Genomic DNA, 18,889 nt, shown 5'->3' with positions numbered 1-18,889 from the left:
CTTTCCTCTAATATATACAGTCGTGTTATTTTTCAATGATCTATAATGAGAAAAAAAACTACATTTTAGTAATAATATATACAAAAAAGTTTAAGATAAACCTAAAAAAAACGTTTTTTAAAAAAGCTAAAAATGATTTCGATAATTTTCCTCCTACACTCCCTTGACATAGGGTATTAGAGCGCCTACTAAGTAATTTAAAAACAAAGTAAAAATCATATGCTTGACATCAAATACACATCAAACCCTTCTCATGGAATGGGCAACCAACACCACTTTTAAATAATGCATCTGAAGAGATTGGAATGTGCCACCATTTTTCGAAAATGGCTTTATTAACAGTTTGAATACAGCCATGTTACGAGGAAAGACTTTATTTACGGTTTGTTTTGAGCCATGTTACGAGGAAAGACTTTATCTACGGTTTGTTTACAGCCATGTTACGAGGACCGATGACTTTATTTGTGGTTTGTATACAGCCTCATTTCACGTTCGTTTTCCCACTGTTTGTAATCAACTCGTTGAAGAAATTCTTGCTTGTCCAAATACCTTCAAAAAAAATTAGATCAATTTGTTTAGTGCGTCAATGGTAGATAAAGACAATGATTTACTGATTTCCCCTTTTTTGTGATGCATTGGTCATTCGAAGGACTTTCAGTTTCGTGTCTTTAAGAGATATCAGATGCTAGAAATTTATATCGTAAAACTTGATGTGGCTTTTAAGGTCGGATTAGTCAAAATAGTGAACAAATGGTTGATAGGAAACTTACCCAGCATTTCGATTCGCTTTCAGTTCATCTTCCAGTCCTTCATCATTCTTAAAACTGTTCCAATCGCTCTTTGATTGGTCCTGCAAGAAGGGAAGAGAAGGGAGGTAAAAGACTTATCTTAAGGCGTCTACCAAGAAAGTTTGTTCGCAAAATACAATTTTTGCTGAAAAAATCTTAAACCCCAAGGAAAATAAACTCAATTTGGAAGAGGTGGGTGTTTATAAATATTTCTTATTGGATGGTTTGGGAAATTGAAATAATTACGAAATGATTAATAACACGAACTAACCAAGATGCTTGTCTTCTTTTTCTCTTTCATACTTCCAACGATGGAGGACAAGCCACCACCTTTCTGAAATGCACTGTAAAAGAGAAAAGGAGTATTTGTAAAAATCCTTGGTAAAATTTAAAGGTACCTTTAAAGAATTTTAAAAGAATAGCTACAAAAGACAGAATTAAATTGAATTAAATACAATATAATCATAAAATCAATTGATCAGCGACAGTCAAAACTTTTATTCACAATGAAAAGTTAGTAGACTTGAGTCGTTTATAATCCGTATAATATGGGTGCTATATGATAACATGAAATATGTTATGGGATAATATAATATCAGTTTGTATACAGTAAAATTTGTTCCTTCCATTATGTTTTGCTTATCTTTTACATGTATGAATTAGTAGTCGAGCATGCTAGACTGATAAATTAGAAGTTATCTCTCACCCTAAACCTTTCGGGAGACTATTTGAAGCAGCTGCTACACCTTTTGGTAGAGTTGGTTTCTGAAAGTGCGAAAAGAAATTGTATGAGTTAGCAAACCTTCAAAACCACTCGCTGCTAAAATAGTTGACATTAGCTCGGTCTTCATTTTCTGCAAGAAAAAAGAATGAAAATCATCACCCTCCTCTTTGCAGGGCACTGGTAAAAAAGTTACAAAACAAGACTCACTATTTCATTGTTATTGGCAATGCTGTTGGCGGTAGAAGAAGAAGTTGAGGAGATGGGTTTGTTTTCAGATGGCGTTGTTGAAGGAGTGGCGGTGGCGGTCGTGGTGGAAGGCGTTTCAGAAGGCTTCCTTTCCTCAGTCTTGGCCTCCTCCGGTTTGGAGCCCTTTGCGCTGGCACTTTCTTGTTTCGCTTCCTTTGTGCTTTCGCTGACTTGTTCGGAGCTTTTTGGTTTTTCGCTTTTTTGATTGGAGTCAGTTTTCTCCTCTGTTGTTTCCTTGTTTTCACCTTTATCTTCCTTTTTCTTTTCCTTGCTCTCCTCCTTACTCACTTCTTCTTTTTTATCGCCGTTTTTCTGTTTATCATCTTCTGTTTTCGACTGTTCATTTTCAGTTTTCGTTTTAGAAAGTGCTTCTTTCGACTCTCCTTCGCCCTCCTTTGCTTCGCCCTCCTTTGCTTCACCCTCCTTAACTTCATCTTTTGGTGGCTCTGAAATTTCTTCTTCTTTTTTCGAGGGTTCGTCCTTAGAAGTTTCCTGCTTTGACGCTTCGCTTTTCTTTGTGTCTTTACTCTGTGTTTTGTTATCTTCCTCTTTTTCTTCCTCTTTCTCTGTCTGCTTCTTCTCCTCTTCCTTCTTTGCTCCTCGCGTCCTCCTCTTCGAACCAGCGTCAGCAGTATCAGTTTTGAAGGACGACCACAAGTCATCCACATGTTTTTTTCGTGCAGACTCTCTCTTCGCTTTCTTTATCTGTTTCACTTCATCTTCAGAGTCACTAGACGCCTCCAAATCTTGCAAGTGTTCTTCCTCTGATATGTCCGCGTCCGCGTACGAAACTATCCGTCCGCGCGAGCTACGTGAACTCCTAGTGTACAATAAAAAAGGAACAATGAAAAAAATTCCCAACTGGCTGGGACATATGAAATTAGACAATCTAAACTGTGTTGAAAAAAACATTGTCATAACTCTTTTTCTATGGTTGTTCTTCTACTTCCACGATCTAGTATTAAAATAAAGAGCGATCCAGTGAAAGGAGTGGCACCCTCCCCTACCTAAGGGTACACAGCTAGAGAAAAGGGAGCCTTTGGGTCGCCCTCAGACGTAATCGAAAACTTGCTTTCTTAGATTAAAATAAAATTATTTGCTCTAAGAACCAGACCTAAAATCTTGCAAATACAATTTGCACTTGTTTGAGAAGCAGTTTTCTCACCTTCTAAGCGAGGGTGACAAAGGAGCTGCTTTGGCTGAACCTCTTGTGGTTTTCTTCTTTTTGGCTGGTGATTTCTTCGCAGGAGTTTTCTTGGCTGGAGATTTGGAAGAACTTTTTCTTTTTCTTCCTGGTGACTTTTTGGCAGCGGCAGAGGAAGAACTTCGAGTTCGTTTCTTTGGTGATGAAGACGAAGAAGTTTTGCGCTTTCGTTTCTTTGAACCAAAGTCTGGGTCCGAATCGGAATGTCCTGAAAAAAACCACCCCTGATATTATACCATATTCAGTGTCCTCCCCCCTTTTAAAAAGGGGGGGGGGAGTTTTTTTTCAGAAAATGGGAAAAGGGTTCATTCAAAATTCTAGGGGGGGGGGGCAATCAAAAGGAGGGGGAAGATAGCTCCAAAAAGTCAAGGGTGGGGAGAAAAAAATCTGAGGAAAAGATTTTCTGTTCTCTGGTGTCAAACATAAAACATAAAACATATCTGTTCAACTTCAAGCTAAAAACATGTTATAGTGTTTTATATTCGAGGTGGTGACAATTTACATTTTTCTTTGTATATAGGGACGAGATAACATGAATAGAAGCAGTATTATGTTATGAGCAAAAAATCAAAAAAGAAATTTTCAAGGGAGGGGAATCAACCTACTAGGACACTATGATATTATGTTTATTGGGTCATGGCCTATCATTTGCAATACTAAAAAATTTGGCTAATTTCAGGGCTCGAGCCTCTTAGCAACTTTGTTGCTTATAAAAAGAATGTGTAGAGGAACATACCATCTGGAACGTAGTCTTCATCATCATCATCGTCGTCGTCATCAGGAATAAAATCCTCATCTTCTTCATCTGTGTCTAAGAGTGGATCATCTTCTTTCAAATCATCCATTTTTTTCTTGATGTTTTTTATTGCTGCAACAGAAAATTGATTTTATGATACATAGAGAAAAATCTGAACAAACGTCAAGAGGCTCTATAATGGTAAGTTACATTATGAGCGTTCATCATTATTATGACGTCTTTGATACTCACTTCTTTCATACCCGGAGGTATATACATTTCAGACACAGGCTGTGAACTTTTTTTGATCAGATTTCTAAATTCTTTGGACTGGTACAAAAGCAAATGGTAACCTGTCAACTTTCTTTCTACGGCAACAACAGGGATCAAATTTTGATTTTCTTCTGTTATATACACAGGAAAAAAAATCAATCATAAAATCCCTTTGCATAAGCTGCTGTATGTGGAAGCATTAACATCCTCTACTACTATCTGGATTTTTTCAGTTAGACCTTCTCTATTCAAAACAGATCTTTTCAAAAAATATAATTCGGAAGTTTCCATTTTCCTAATCAAATATAGATAACTGTTTTTGCTCGAAAAAAATTATTTGGCTGGCTAGAAAGAGGGGAAACTTTGAGGGCCGTAAGATTTGTTTGGGGTCTAACCATGAAGAAGAAAATAATTTTTTTCATACCTACTATAAGTATAGGTCCCAAAAAAGTACAGGTTTTATGACCTTAAATTCAATTGTGTAATTTCTAGGTCCGAAAAACTTAATTTTTTGAAGGGAATCTTGATAAAATTTAGATAACTTTGTGAAATGATTATATCTTTTCATTAAAGTAATTATCAATTTTATTACGCTCGCAATTTGTTTTCATTTTATGTTTAGCAATTATGACGTCATCTCAGTTTAGTATCATTTTTATGTCTCTAGGGTAATTATATATTTTGATAAAAGCGATGTGCAGTGAAACTTTCTTGCTCAATGAAATCAGTTTTTAATAAGAGACGTATGAGAAAGGTTGTGTGTGTGTTTACACGTTTCAAAACGCCTTTTCGACTCCAAGAAACTTGGTCGCCTAAGTTATGCTTGGTAAAGCATAATTCAAGTTTCCATCATCAACAACAACAACTCTGGTTGTGCATGCTGGTAAGCTTCTATTCTTTGTTTGTTTCTCTGCTTTTTGCTTGTGTCCTTTCACTGCACTGCTTAGCCTTTTTTAAGTTAGTTTTGTCTGTTTTTGTCTTAATCAATTTTTCCTTAAGTCCTTAATTTTCTATGTTTATAGTCCAATTTTCTAGCATTCATTAGTCTATGTTCATAGCCTAGCATTTCGTCCATTTTGATAGTTTTCTTTTGTATTCAATTTTTAGTTTGAACTACCTGCAAAGATCGTTCCAAACAGGCACATTTTTGTTGTATACTCCCGTCGCCCTTCTCAGACCACAAACTTTGAATTTTATAACACTTTGCGATAATTGAAATTCTCGAAATTAGGTATTTTATGAAAGTACATTTTATAAGAGGTTGTAAAAAAGTGAACAAAACAATATTGAGTAATTGAGTAAATTTTAATCCTCCCCTTATGTTGCCTTTCTGATCATTGCCAAAAAAACTGCCTTGACATTGATAATCTGATGGCTGCTAAAACTGTAAGTATTGCAAAACTTCTGACTTTCAAGAACTTGTGAAAGGGGGTATCTCACTCTTTTCATCTTAAATACCGTAGATGAAAATGACTGTAATGCGTATAGCGTGGTGGGTCAACTAAAATTCAGGCAAACTGGGTGGGCAATTTTAGAAGATTCTGACACCCGCTACGATAAGTAAAAATCTCTTTAAAAATAAGACGACGAAGCAACTTTTTGGGAGTGTTTTCTCTCTTTTTTGGCCAAAAACTGCCATAATAATCAGTGGCATCTTTTCGTGCCCTTTGTTTTTCGTCACCCCTTTGAAAAACCTCCGCTCATGGGTGGGGGGGGGGCAGCCCCCACTTTTGCCATTGAAATTCCAGCCCCCCCCACAAACATATCAGGTCCCCCCAAATATTTGGTTGTATTTTAGCTCCTGGTTTTCATTTGCATTTTTTGGGTGTAATCCCCCCCCCCCAAAGTCAGGGGAGTTGACACTATGTGTCATGCATAATTATGTTTAAAATATCATTATTAAATTTGAAAATGTCGTCGTTGACAAAACAAAAGGGCCAATACATCTTTCCCGTGATTTAAAGTTCTCAGAAATGGCCCGGGAAAATGTGTGCTCCACCGTTGTGTATAAAATTGTTTGGGAGGTAAAAAAACGCATTTTTGCTTGCGAGGGGCTAGGGGAAAGTGGGATTTCAGCCTCTAACTTTTGATAGCGATCTTCTTTTGGCAAAATATTTTCAGGGTGGTATAATATATAATATCATGAATAGATTCAACATACTAAAATTTGAGGGGACTTTGTTCGACATAACTTAAGAAAAGCTCAAAAAAAACATTTTTCCAAAAATTGGGAAATCGGGAAACCTTTTTTTCAGAAAATCGGGAAATTGGGAAAACTTTTTTCCAAAAATCAGAAAAACAGGAAAAATTTTCTCAAAAATCCAAAATGCGTGAGAAATCAAACTTTTCAAAAATTACGTGAGACCATGTGGAAATGCATGAGTCTCACAAACAATGCGTGAGAGTTGGCACCTCTAATGTACGAATGTTGAATGTTTGAATTCAAATGTTTGAATGTTTACATTGACTCGATAAACCTTTATTTCAGTGGGATCTGGTAGGATTTCAATTCATTCCAATAAGTTTGGAAGTATGATTTTGGACAAACTTGGCTTGATCAATTTATAATAGAACAACTTTACATTTCTATTTTAGCAGATAATTTCTGAACCTTCTTATTTCCACACTGTTAACATCGATTTTGGACCCAACAACTCTATTTTGGTACACAGGTAGTAAAAATCGAAATCGATTTTGGACCCAATACCCCAATTATAGTACACAGGTAGTACATGACAAATTTTTTTCTCAAACACCCACCCACCCCAGGATACATGCCACCTTCTGGTACACTGGCCCCCCCCCTGGCTAGTCTTAAAGGGACATAAAAGAAGTAAAATGTAAGCATTGCGCGAACCACGTGTAAAGAGAACAATTAAAATCACGTGTCCAAAACAAACTTGTAAAACAATTGAACAATCAAAATTAGCCATATTTTATTTGATTTTTTATTTTGACATGTGACATTTGTTTTGATTTTGTATCCGCTGCATACAGTTTGTTTACAATTTTCGCAAGTGCTGTTATGTCCCTTTAAATTCTGACATTGCTTTGAGATGTGCGATTGCTTAAAAACTGAAAAAAGGTTCCTTTTTTAGCTATTTTAGCAACCAACCGACCGACAGACCCATTTTTTAAAGCTTCTAGCCAGGGGGCCACAATCGATTTTTGATAGATAATCACTTGATTTGATATATATCGATTACAATCAATATCCATAATCTATAGATGAAGAGAGCGCACCTGATAAATTCAGGGGGGGGGTCAACATCCAGATACCAGACCCATAGCCGGGTGGTGGTGTCTTTTTTTCCTTTAAAAGTCTGAAAAGTCAAGTTGGTATTGAAGGGGGTGGGTCCCCCTTTTTTTAGAAAAAAAGAGTTATCCTCAGTTGGTATTGATACCAAAATAGGAGGTGGGTACCCCTTTTTTTAAATAATATGATGTTGGTGATGTTGGTATCCATATCAAAATGACAGCAAAACTTTCCTAATTTTTGCCTTTATAGCTAGATAATACCCCGGGGCACAGTCTAAACAGGTTTCAATTGGATTTGTTTTAGCTTTTGAGTATACATAATGACTGTAAATGAGTAATAAGTATAAATGACTTTGAAGTTTGTTTATTTTGGACTTTTTCGATATTTTCAAGTTTTATTTTTGATCAAGCCTGAAGCAAAAACATTTTTTCTGTGATAGCATTTGGTAATGAGTGAATATATTCTGTTCTACCGTGAGATTGGGTAACTCGCATCAGTGGAGGCTAACATGAATAGCCCTCAAATGAAAGACCTGGCTGGTCATTAAAATGCAAAATTAAATCTAAACAAAAATGGTAGAGTAGAGCTGCGAGCGGAGCTGCGTAGTTGTATTTTAATTACCAGCCAGGTCTTTCATTTGAGGGCTATGCATGTTAGCCTCCACTGATGCAAGTTACTCAATCTCACGGTACTAATAATAGCTTCTTGTTTTGTTGCTTCTTCTCCTTGTTTTTGCACATCAATTACTATATTCAGATAATATTAATTCAGATTGATTTTGCTAGCTTCATTGGGTTTGTTTTTATTATATTATCAGTTTCCAGTCATTTTATATTTTAGCATATGACATTTTTTGTGTTCCGTTGAAGAAATAAGAGTATTTCAAAAATGAGTTTTTTTGAAGTTTCTCTTAGTAGCCTGTTTGTGTGGGAGGGGGTGGGTCCCCTTTAAAAAGCTTTAAACTCAAATTTGTCAAATTGGTATTGGTACTAAATTAGGGGGTGGGTCCCATGATATTTTGTCAAATTCAAAAAGTCATGTTGGTATCGATACCAAATTAAGGGGGTGGGTCCCCCCTTTTTCTGAAAATATGATTTTCAAGCTGGTATCGATACCAAAATAAGGGGGTGGGTCCCCCCTTTTTCTGAAAATCATGATTTCTAAGTTGGTATCGATACCAATTTTGGGGTGGTGGTGTTAACTTAGCTCAAAAGGTCAAAAGTCAGGTTTTTGGGCTATGGGTTGGTATTATAAATGTTGACCCCCCCCTGATAAATTTTGGTCCCTCCGAAAAGGTGCACCTAGCTACTGTGAAGTCGGGTAACTTGAATCAGTGGAGGCTAACATGCATAGACCTCAAATGACTGACCAATCAAAGCAGCAAAATTTCAAAACAAATGAACTACGCAGCTTTGCTCGCAGCTCTACTCTACCATTTTTGTTTTGATTTAACTTTGTATTTTAAGGACCAGACAGGTCATTCATTTGAGGGCTATGCAGCGTTAGCCTCCACTGATCAGTGAGGATCTCATCGCGATTCTCAGATTTACGGAAAATACCAGCTTTTTGCTGATTTTTGCCTCGATTGCCCAAAACCCGTAACCTTTTTAGCATGAGGGAAGATAATAATTAGAGTTTTTGGCTTTGCCAAAAAAATGCCTAGTCAAAATTTTTTCATCTTTGCAGGATCCATTCCCAACCTCAAAATAAATCTTTTTGTCAAGGGGTTTGTTTGGCAAATTCTTCCTTCGAAGAATATCGATCACTTTCGTTTTCCCCTGAAGACCGCAAGAGAAAAAATATTAGGGCCCGCGCTCTAGGCAGGCGGCCTAGACTCGCTTTCATTTTGTATAATTTTATAATGACGTATAAGGTAGCGTAATTCATGCAAAAATAATATGACAATCTTTTTGTTTTTATTTTCAGGTATGCCGCCAAACATTGACGTCATCGTGTATGATTTAGCATGAACAATAGGACCGACAGACTCGACAAAAGGAACAAACAATAAGACGACCCGAGAATCTTACGATGAGGGCGTTTTGTCTCCGGCTGATATTACGCCCACAGAAGACGCTGTTTAAAAAGCGGGGGTAAAAATAGTAAGTAATAGCTTTTGTAAGTGTTTATTTTGCAAAATATATAACCATTTTCTAATATGGTCTACAAATTAGCATTTCTAGAATTTTGATAATGGAAACTTTAAATATATAATGAAGAAAAAAACAAACCATTTCAATTTTATTTATACGTTTAACCCCCGGAAAAATTATGTATTATCTATTCATAACTTTTCATTTCCCAACTCGCTAACTCCCAGAGGAATTCCGATTGTAAACCAGATTGGTTAATTTCGGAACATCTTCATAATGGCAGATAATTTAGAAGTGTCTAGTGGAAAGGTTGTGTGAATCTTTTGATGTCAGTATTAATTTTGTTGGTTGATGGCTTGTTGAATCTGGCAAGAAAAAAGTAAACAGGTATAGCTTTTTCTAACCAAGGATCTGAGGGGTTCGAGCAACACTGCTGATGCATGCAAGTTACCTGACTTCACGGTATACCTTGGAAATTGGCCTAAAAAGGCAAAAAAATGCTAAGATTAGCTGCACATGAGGAGAAAATAGAGCAACACTACTGCACTTGGGGTTAAAAAACTCTCTGCATCAACACATGCACTTGAAAACCTCAAATTTTGCACCTGTCTGCCTGCACTCAACTTTTTTGCAGTTGTGCACTCAAGTCATGATCTCGAGCAATATCGTGCCACACGGTCGTGGCTTCTTCATAAAGACGAAAGACAGATCTGGACTTATTTCGTACTTTCCAGTCTCTTGTTTGGTGTTTTTCTGACTTTCTGGTTCTTTGTGAGTTATTTTCTATGTTTTCTAACTTACTGAATGACTTACCGACAGGTCGCCCACCGGTGGGATTCAAACCCACTTAAATGCAAAGTTCCGATGTTTTGAAACCCAATGCCTTATCCACTGCACCACGGATTCATGCTGGGAAAGTGTTTCTGACGGCTATTTATATTGTACAAACTGCAGACCAGACTGTATTAAGAGAAAATCACAACAGAGTGCTTGTTTCGAGCTCCAACTCTAACCCTAACTGACAGTTACATCAATATGCCAAAAACATTTTGTTCAACCATCTTCACTTCAAGATAGACCACCATAGAATGAACTTTTCCTTTTATAGGATGAACCATTATTCATGTGGCTTTCAGCTTTGCACTCCATCACAGAGCCTATTTGAGATATTTTACTAACTAACCCAGAGAAAAATTTTAAACCTTTATTATTTGAATGCATGCCTTTTTAATACTCAAATATAAAGAAATTAAAAAATTGTAACTTGGTCATTATAGTCAAAAAAGTCATTAAAATTGATTAGCCTCTGCGATGGAGTGCAAGGCTGAAAGCCACATGAATATGGTTCATGCATCCTATAAAAGGAAGTTCATTCTATGGTTTATCTACTAAAGTCTGGTTTAGTTCATACCTGTCCGATAGATCCCGGTTTGTTTCAATTTCAGGAATAAAATCAAACTTAAAACCTATTAAACATGGTGTCCCCCAGGGTTGTTCTCGGACCCCTGCTTTTTCTTATATATATCAATGATCTCCATCATTGCATTAGAACTTCTGAGACCTATCATTTTGCTGATGACACACACCTCCTTAAATCTTTCCCAAACCGTTTGGTCTCTCTGTGGTAGAGTAAACTCTGACCTCAGAGTTCTCGTCAGCTGGCTCAATGCAAACAAAATATCTCTAAATGCCAGCAAGACAGAATATATTATCTTTAGGTCGAACAGGCGTCCCCTTGACACTATTCCAAGGATAGTCTCAGGTCAACGCCTCACTCCAAGCAAAACCATAAAATACCTAGGTGTCCATCTGGACTAACATCTCTCTTGGAAACAACATGTTGCCGTTGTTGCCACTAAACTACGTCGAGCTAATGAAGCTATCTCCAAACTTCGCTACTACCTTCCTCTTCCAAATCTTATCAATGTATACCATGCTATCTTCTCTTCTCACATTCGCTATGCTTGTCAAACATGGGGTCTTTGTGATAATACTGTGACACATAGAATCCATGTCCTGCAAAATACAGCAATCAGGCTTATGACTTTTCAAGAACCCAGAGCATCGGTTACCGTAACTTACTCTGAACTCAAAATCCTAAAATTCTTCGATCTTGTTGAAACTCTTAACATCATGTTTATATATCGCTATCTCAACAGATATCTGCCTTCCGATTGCCTTTCCACTTTCTCCATTTCCTTAATCCCTCATGACATTGAGACTAGAGCTAACAATATCAGCCTTCTCTTCATCAAAAACGTTAACACAACAACCTTTGGCCTTCACTCGCTTACACGGCTAGCTTCACGACAGTGGAATAACTTACAAGAGCATCACGATGACAAAACCTTGAACCACTAGACTTAGTATATCACATGTCCGAAAATTCTACCTTAATAAATACGCCCCTCAACCACCCCCTCATCAGGAACAGTAATTGCACACAGAATGCTTCTTAGATGTATATATTTTTCACTAAAAAACTAAAAATGTAAATATTTAACATAAGTATATTTAAAAAACATACGACTAACATTAGATTTTATTTAGATTAGATTTTACAAAACTTTTATTTTATTTTAATAGTTTTCATTTCTTTATTAGGTTGCACCATTTTTAACTAGGTTTCTAAACTTGGTGTCCCTTCCTTCGGGTAAATATATGTTTTGAATTGAATTGAATTGAATTGAATTGAATTGAATATATTTTCGCTGCAACACAGCAGGATAACCCCTTACAAAAAAAAAAATAGATTTCTCTAATACAATGGGGAACCTAGAAGAAACTGAAAAATTATTACAGAACTAAAGAACAAATGAATAAACGATTATCATAATATTAATAGTGACACAAAATAATGAATATAAGAAATATTTTTACTTTTATATTGAATTGAATTCAATTGGTGGTCTATCTTGAAGTGAAGAAGGTGGTTGAACAAAATGTTTTTGGCATATTGATGTAACTGACTGATAATAACCCAATTCCTGGCCAATCTGATACGTAACCACGCCCATACCCAACCCTATCAGGTCGCCTGCAGGTCCTGATACTATTCCTGCATGCCGGATCCGAAAAATTAATAGATGTCTTTCGTCTATATGAAGAAGCCTTCACCGTGCCACACTCTGCACAAACTGGACTTGAACCAAACAAGAATTGAAAACCAAGGAGATTACAGAATTCCCAGTCATTTGCGAGAATAGGTTTTGTTAACCTCGTGCAGATGATAAAATAGAAATAGAAAAGTCAAAAATAAAAAAATACCACCTTTGAATCATTCAGTCGCGCCTAGCTGTAGTAGGTACTTTCTTTTAACTTGTTCGTGTATTAGCTGGCCAATAATGGTTTGGTATAATCTATAATTCATTGAATGAAATTCTCAATCGATATTATAGTTGTACCCGACTGAGCCTATCTAGGTTCAAACAAGGCTTTGACACATGGGAAAAATCATCTTCTCTTCAGAACGCCCACACATGGCGTTTTTGAGGCCGCCCCGGCAGTGTTGTTTGGAAGATGAAGAGAAGAGCAGAGCCCACACCACATGACTCGCACATACCCGGCACTTATTTTACCTAAGTACCCCCTCCCAACCTCGTCCCCGTGTACACAGCCTTTGATTGACGCCAGAAAATAATACGGATGGTGTAGGCTGATGCAAGCTCCCCCTCTCTCAGCTCAGGAGCTAGACGATGCTATCGTCCGTTTAAAGTAAATGCGAGAAAGAGTTAGGGCGTGAGGGCGGTTTACGGGAAAAAAGTGGCGGTAGAGCACATCCCCGCCACTGCTTACTCCACCCGAATTTATCACGCCTCTCCTAAACTATTCCCTTTTTAGTGATTTTGTGTAGACGATAGGATCGTCTACTCAGGAGCCTGTGACTGAGGTGAAAATCAAACTTTCGCTAAAATTCCAAGAGATTTTATCGATTTCGATTTCAAATTTATCGATTTCTGAAGTCCCAGTCCCAAAACACGAAAATATATTATTTTTCGAGGGGTAAACCTAAACCACTAAAAATTAGGTGTACGAGATTTTGATTTCTTTTTGATTTTTGATTTCTTTTTGATTTCTTTTTGATTTTTGATTTTTTTTTGATTTCTTTTTGATTTTTGATTTCTTTTTGATTTCCTTTTGATTTCTGATTTCTTTTTGATTTCTTTTTGATTTCTTTTTGATTTCTTTTTTATTTTTGATTTTTTTTTTGATTTTTTTTTTATTTTTGATTTTTTTTTTAATTTTCATTTTGATTTCTTTTTGATTTCTTTTTGATTTCTGATTTCTTTTTGGTTTCTTTTTGATTTTTGATTTCTTTTTGATTTCTTTTTGATTTTTGATTTCTTTTTGATTTTTTGATTTCTTTTTGATTTTTGATTTCTTTTTGATTTCCTTTTGATTTCTGATTTCTTTTTGATTTCTTTTTGATTTCTGATTTCTTTTTGATTTCTTTTTGATTTTTGATTTTTTTTTTAATTTTTTTTTGATTTTTTTTTGATTTTTGATTTCTTTTTGATTTCTTTTTGATTTCTTTTTGATTTCTGATTTCTTTTTGATTTCTTTTTGATTTCTTTTTGATTTTTGATTTCTTTTTGATTTCTTTTTGATTTTTGATTTCTTTTTGATTTCTTTTTGATTTTTGATTGATTTTTGATTTCTTTTTGATTTTTCAAAAAGGTGTACGTGATTTTTTTCAGTGATTTACCCCTCGTTATTTTTATTCAGTCCCTCGTAGGGAAACCTTTTATATTTTAGGTGGAAAATTTTGAGAACATTTTGGAATTTCAGTTCCATTCAGGGTCACTTCTTTCGCAAATTTTTACCTTCGAGAAAACTAGTTCCACGTATAGGATCTATTTTTTGAACCTCTCAGTGGAATAGGGTAGTACCCCCCGGGCCACGGAGCCACCTCTCCTTAGACTTTCAACCTAGATAATTTTTCTCTCTGGATGTTCCTGAAGCATCCAGTTCTCGATCCAGTTAGTGTAAGAGAGATATCAAATTGAATGAACAAACGTTTTTCAGAAAAGGTGGAATTATTAGAACGATCATGTGCATAATATCTTCTTATAATAAAGGTGTATTTTAGCTTGAGCTTTGTATATAATCGTAATAAATCGCACGTGAAATGGGGGCTGAAATCACAAAGTCGACGAATTATACCGATGTCTTAATTAGCTTTATTGAATTTAGTTACTTTTGAACCAAGATGTTGGTGATTGTGAATAGTAATTGCTGGATTGTTAAAGTGAATCATAGGAGGACAAGGTGGATTTAACCTCCGAGTAAAGTAAGCATTTCGAATCATACAGGCATTAGAGTGAAAAAATAATCCATTTCAACTAGGTTTCCCGATCGTTACAACCAGGCTTCGCTGTCTCACGTTGACCAGGCAGCGTGTCTTTTAAATTTTAGTTGACCAAAGTTTTCCTGTTGAAAATCCATAATTTCTTCAGAATGTTACTTTAAGATGACTTGAGTTATCTTGAGTTTCCCAATAAGTTAAGTGGTGCATTTACTGGGCGTATCTTGATCACTTTCGATCTGCCACAATCTACATGTTCAAACACTTTAACCTCGTTCCCTGCACATTATCAGCTTTTTGATAATTGCTGGTAGCGCTATCAGTACATGAATAAAGCCTGGGATACACGGGGAAGAGGTTGCATACGCTTCTTTTAGTGTATAAACCAACATGTTTTAGTGGGTGAAAATGTTGAAAAAGAATCATGCTGTAAAATGGAATATTTGGACATGCTTTAATTTTCCCGAGAAATGTAATATTCATCCATTGTGATACTCACACACTCACGGTAAGTGATCTAATGTACGCTTATTGATCGGAAAAAATTATATGCTCAATGATCAAATTCAGCTTTTTTCTACCTCATCGGCCTTTTTAACGCTGATCGGTCCTTTTTTGCCAAATAAGCTCAATTTTGAAGGCCGATAAAGTAGTATAACAACTTATCTTTCAATGTAGGATCTGCAGTAGAACAATCGCAGAGACCAAGAAGATATAGTATTTTACTGTGTAAGATCATATTGTATGTATGACTATATTATATTTCTCACCAAAAAATGTTTATTGTGATAGCTTGATAAGTAAATCCCTAAGGAAAACTTTTTATTTTCAGTTGGCTTTAACCCCTCCTTTATTCCTCAGGTTGCAATACTATTCATATGGATAGGTTGGCAAATTTGCTATGATACTAAACTAATATATTCAATTCCAAGAGGAAAGAATATTTTATAACATGTTATTTTTACTTCACAGTATGAGAAGATACAACTATTTTTACGGAAGTTATGAAAAGTGACGAATTTTTCGTAATTGATGACAACGGAAAGTCATTAAAGCTGTTAATTAGACAACTTTGTATGGAAATTACCTAATCAAACCAATATCTTCTTCTTCACTGAAACGAAGAGCATCGTAAAGTGAGGTTTGTAGTTAATTCTTTTTTCTAACCTTGTCAAATGGCGTTTTAAGCTGCATGAACAAAAATTGGATGGATATCAATTTTTCATGATACAATCTGTTTCTCGTTTTTGAAGTTCAAAATAACTCCGCTACATGTTTTTTTTTTATAAGCATAACGCTTATAAGCATATGAAGGCTCAGATTTGCAGAATTCCTAAGCATAACATGAGCATATATGTCAGCCTAAAATATTTTTCAAGTGGTCATTTTTATCTGTTTTTGTTTCATTTTTATCTGGTTTGGTAGAGGTCAAGTAAAAAATAAGACATTCCACGGCTAGCTACATTCCACTGCTCCCAAAATCTGAACAATTTTTTTACAAAATTTCTGAAATTTCATTAAAAAACTTGGCTCGGGGTGAATCATAAGCATAATTCTTAAGCATGTAATAAGCATAAACTATGCCTGGATGCTTTGAGAACTTAAGCATACACGAGCCTGACCAAGGGGCATACACTTGCTTATAAAAAAAAAACATGTAGATTTGAAATTTCACTAAGGAAAATGAAGCTTATTGTCAGAAACTCTTGATTTGTCGACTTGTATTTGAAAGCAGGATGTAAACTATCACAAGCTATGATGTCATTTTTGACCACTTGTCTCTGTTTATTTTTCCACTATCAATCCAATGCCAAGTAAAATAGTCTCATCTCACATAAGTTTTTTTCTTGCTCTACTGATTTGTGTGATGTGGTGATCATCTAATGAAGTGATAACTCATTTTTGGACTCTGTCTTTTAGTTTTGTAAAGTCTATTCTCTGTGTTTTCATTTTAATAGTTGAAGGCTTCACACTTCTTGACTATAAATTACATTTTTATATTGCTCTCTAGAGCTAAAACAGTTTGACATTATGGTTGTTGGTGAAATGATTGAGAAATTTCGGAAAACATCTATCGAGAAGATTCGGAAGACATCAGTAGAGAAACTGGAACGACTTCGGAAGACTTCGCGCGGACGAAGTAACCGCCGTACATCACGAGGAGAGTCATGTTCATGTATTGAATATCGTGGGACGTTCAAGTTGATGGTGCTTGGAGATCAAGGTGTGGGGAAAAGTTCAATTTGTGCCAAATACACCTCAGTGGATGAAGAAATATTACAAGCATTTGATGAAGAGAGTGGAGAGAGGCAGCCCCGCGACGAACTCTTTACAAGCTGTATTTATTTGAGTTCTGTTAACAGGAAAATTAAGCAATACGATTTGGAAATCGCTATTCCGAATGGAGTTTATTGGAATGGAACAGTCAACGGATACAAAGAAAGAATCAGTCAGACGAACGGCTTCATGTTGGTTTACTCAAAAGAAAATCGGCAAAGTTACATGAGGCTAATCGAACTTTTATCAGACATTAGAAAAATCAAAAAGATGGCCGAGCTTCCAATCATCATTGTTGGTAATAAATCAGACTTGAATGATATTAAAACATTGCAAGTGAAAGATTGTGAGCATATAGTTTTGGGTGAATATCCACACTTTGATGTATCTGCAATGCAAAATGAAGGTATCCAAGAAGCTTTCAAACAACTTTCAGTCAACTGTTCGCACGTGTTTGATGAAGATGAAGAAACTATTGAAGAGACTGGGGAAGAGAATGTCAAAGAAATAGACTGATCAAATTGATCGTCGGTTGCCGTAAAAAAATTAATCGACTGGACGCTTAAAAAGAAAGCATTACAAAGTCAAAGTAACATTTTTGTCTGAGCCCTGAAAAATTTATGGATTGTCGGAGAGGGAATGCAACAGTTTCTATTTTTAATTGTCGATATTGAATAAATAATTAATAGTTGTAGCACTTTTCTACAAGATCTTCATTTTTTTCTTCTTCATTTTCATCTTCATTTTTAGAATTTTTTAAAAGATATTTTTATTTCAAATTGTTCCACTTCACGAATATCTTTTCAATGATGCCAAGATCTATAAAGATTGAAGAATTCCTTCAAAAGTTATAGGTAAAAGAAAAAAGAGTGCACACTTATTTATCGTGAACAGACTTTAATATAAAATTCATTCACACTATATTTGTTATGCGTTTGAAAATGATTTTATGACGAAAAAACCGCGGGGTAGGTATCACATCTCCGGCCTTCACTTTAAGGGCCTTGACCACAGTCAAAAAATATGTTATTAAGGGATTTGAAGATAAAACTTTCATTTGGGTTCCTAGATACACTTTTAACAAAAAGCTGCCTTTACGAGTTCTTTGGTAATTTATTCTGTCAAGAGTAATTAAGGATTTAATTAGAAAATGACGTTATAAACTTTAAAAAGACCTTAGAAAATGTTAAAATACCCTTCTTTAAAAAAAAGTTAACTTTCAAAGGGTAATTAAACTTTGCATTTGGAATTCTTTTTTAATTGTCTGCAAAGAACTAAACTATTTAAAATTTTTCGGAAATAGATGTGTAAAAAATTGTAACCGTTTTTTTACGAAAAATTGAGATGAAAAATTGGTCAAAAACCGCTATTTTTAAGGATTGTGATACAAAGCAGCTTATTTAGCTTTACAAAAGTTTTCCGAAAATCTATTTCTAGTTTGGTTAAAGATGGTTAAAGATACACCATCTAATGCTGAATCTTTTTTCAAAATGTTTTTTTGCCGAATGAAAATAAGAAAGGTCCTCAAAATTGAAATTGCATTTTTCCATGCTGAAGTGCGGAATTTCAACTGTGTTTATACTTTTGAATCACTTTTGTCACTCCGCAATATTTTTTTTATGACTTGAAAGAAATAGTATGCCCAAGTATAAAGGTTTGGACAATCATGGAATTATTATAGAGACTCTGGATGAACATCGAATGAAACGGTGGAGAGCGAAGTATTGTATTTCCATTGTTTCAGAAAACAATCGATGTACAGGCTTTGTCCGCAAAGGACAAGCTGTCATGGCGGCTCGAAGGACTCTGATTTTTGAAAATGATTAATACTCTTATTTCTAAAAAAGTTCTCTAACTTTTTCTATTCGTACTTTTGCTGGCCAAAAGTTTGAAAATAAATGCTAGAATACCAAACGAATATATTTATGAAGTCTGGTGTGAGAACAAAATCATCAGAGGAGTAAAATCAAACAAAATGCTTATA

General features: G+C 35.4%; 3 protein-coding genes across 3 annotated transcripts in view; 2 read left to right on the top strand and 1 right to left on the bottom strand.

Moving 5' to 3' along the window:
* Positions 1–18,889, top strand: part of LOC136812278 (uncharacterized) — a 277,042-nt gene that overhangs the window by 224,562 nt on the left and 33,591 nt on the right. The gene's annotated exons all lie outside the window — the stretch shown is intronic.
* Positions 2–3,854, bottom strand: LOC136812271 (craniofacial development protein 1-like). Its single transcript, XM_067068760.1, has 7 exons — positions 3,699–3,854; positions 2,924–3,170; positions 1,720–2,578; positions 1,495–1,553; positions 1,060–1,132; positions 771–850; positions 2–549 (listed from the first exon to the last, which is right to left on the bottom strand). The coding sequence occupies exons 1-7, from the start codon at positions 3,805–3,807 to the stop codon at positions 459–461; spliced, it is 1,518 nt and encodes a 505-aa protein (XP_066924861.1). The 5' UTR covers positions 3,808–3,854; the 3' UTR covers positions 2–458.
* LOC136812270 (ras-related protein Rap-2a-like) lies at positions 15,626–17,506 on the top strand. Its single transcript, XM_067068759.1, has 2 exons — positions 15,626–15,769; positions 16,640–17,506. Exon 2 carries the CDS (start codon positions 16,660–16,662, stop codon positions 17,419–17,421), a length of 762 nt encoding a protein of 253 aa, XP_066924860.1. The 5' UTR covers positions 15,626–15,769; positions 16,640–16,659; the 3' UTR covers positions 17,422–17,506.

This window comes from Clytia hemisphaerica, unplaced genomic scaffold (assembly GCF_902728285.1).
Source record: "Clytia hemisphaerica strain Z4C2 unplaced genomic scaffold, Clytia hemisphaerica genome assembly, whole genome shotgun sequence".
Lineage (NCBI taxonomy): Eukaryota > Metazoa > Cnidaria > Hydrozoa > Leptothecata > Clytiidae > Clytia > Clytia hemisphaerica.
This window is presented reverse-complemented; position numbering and strand designations above follow the sequence as displayed.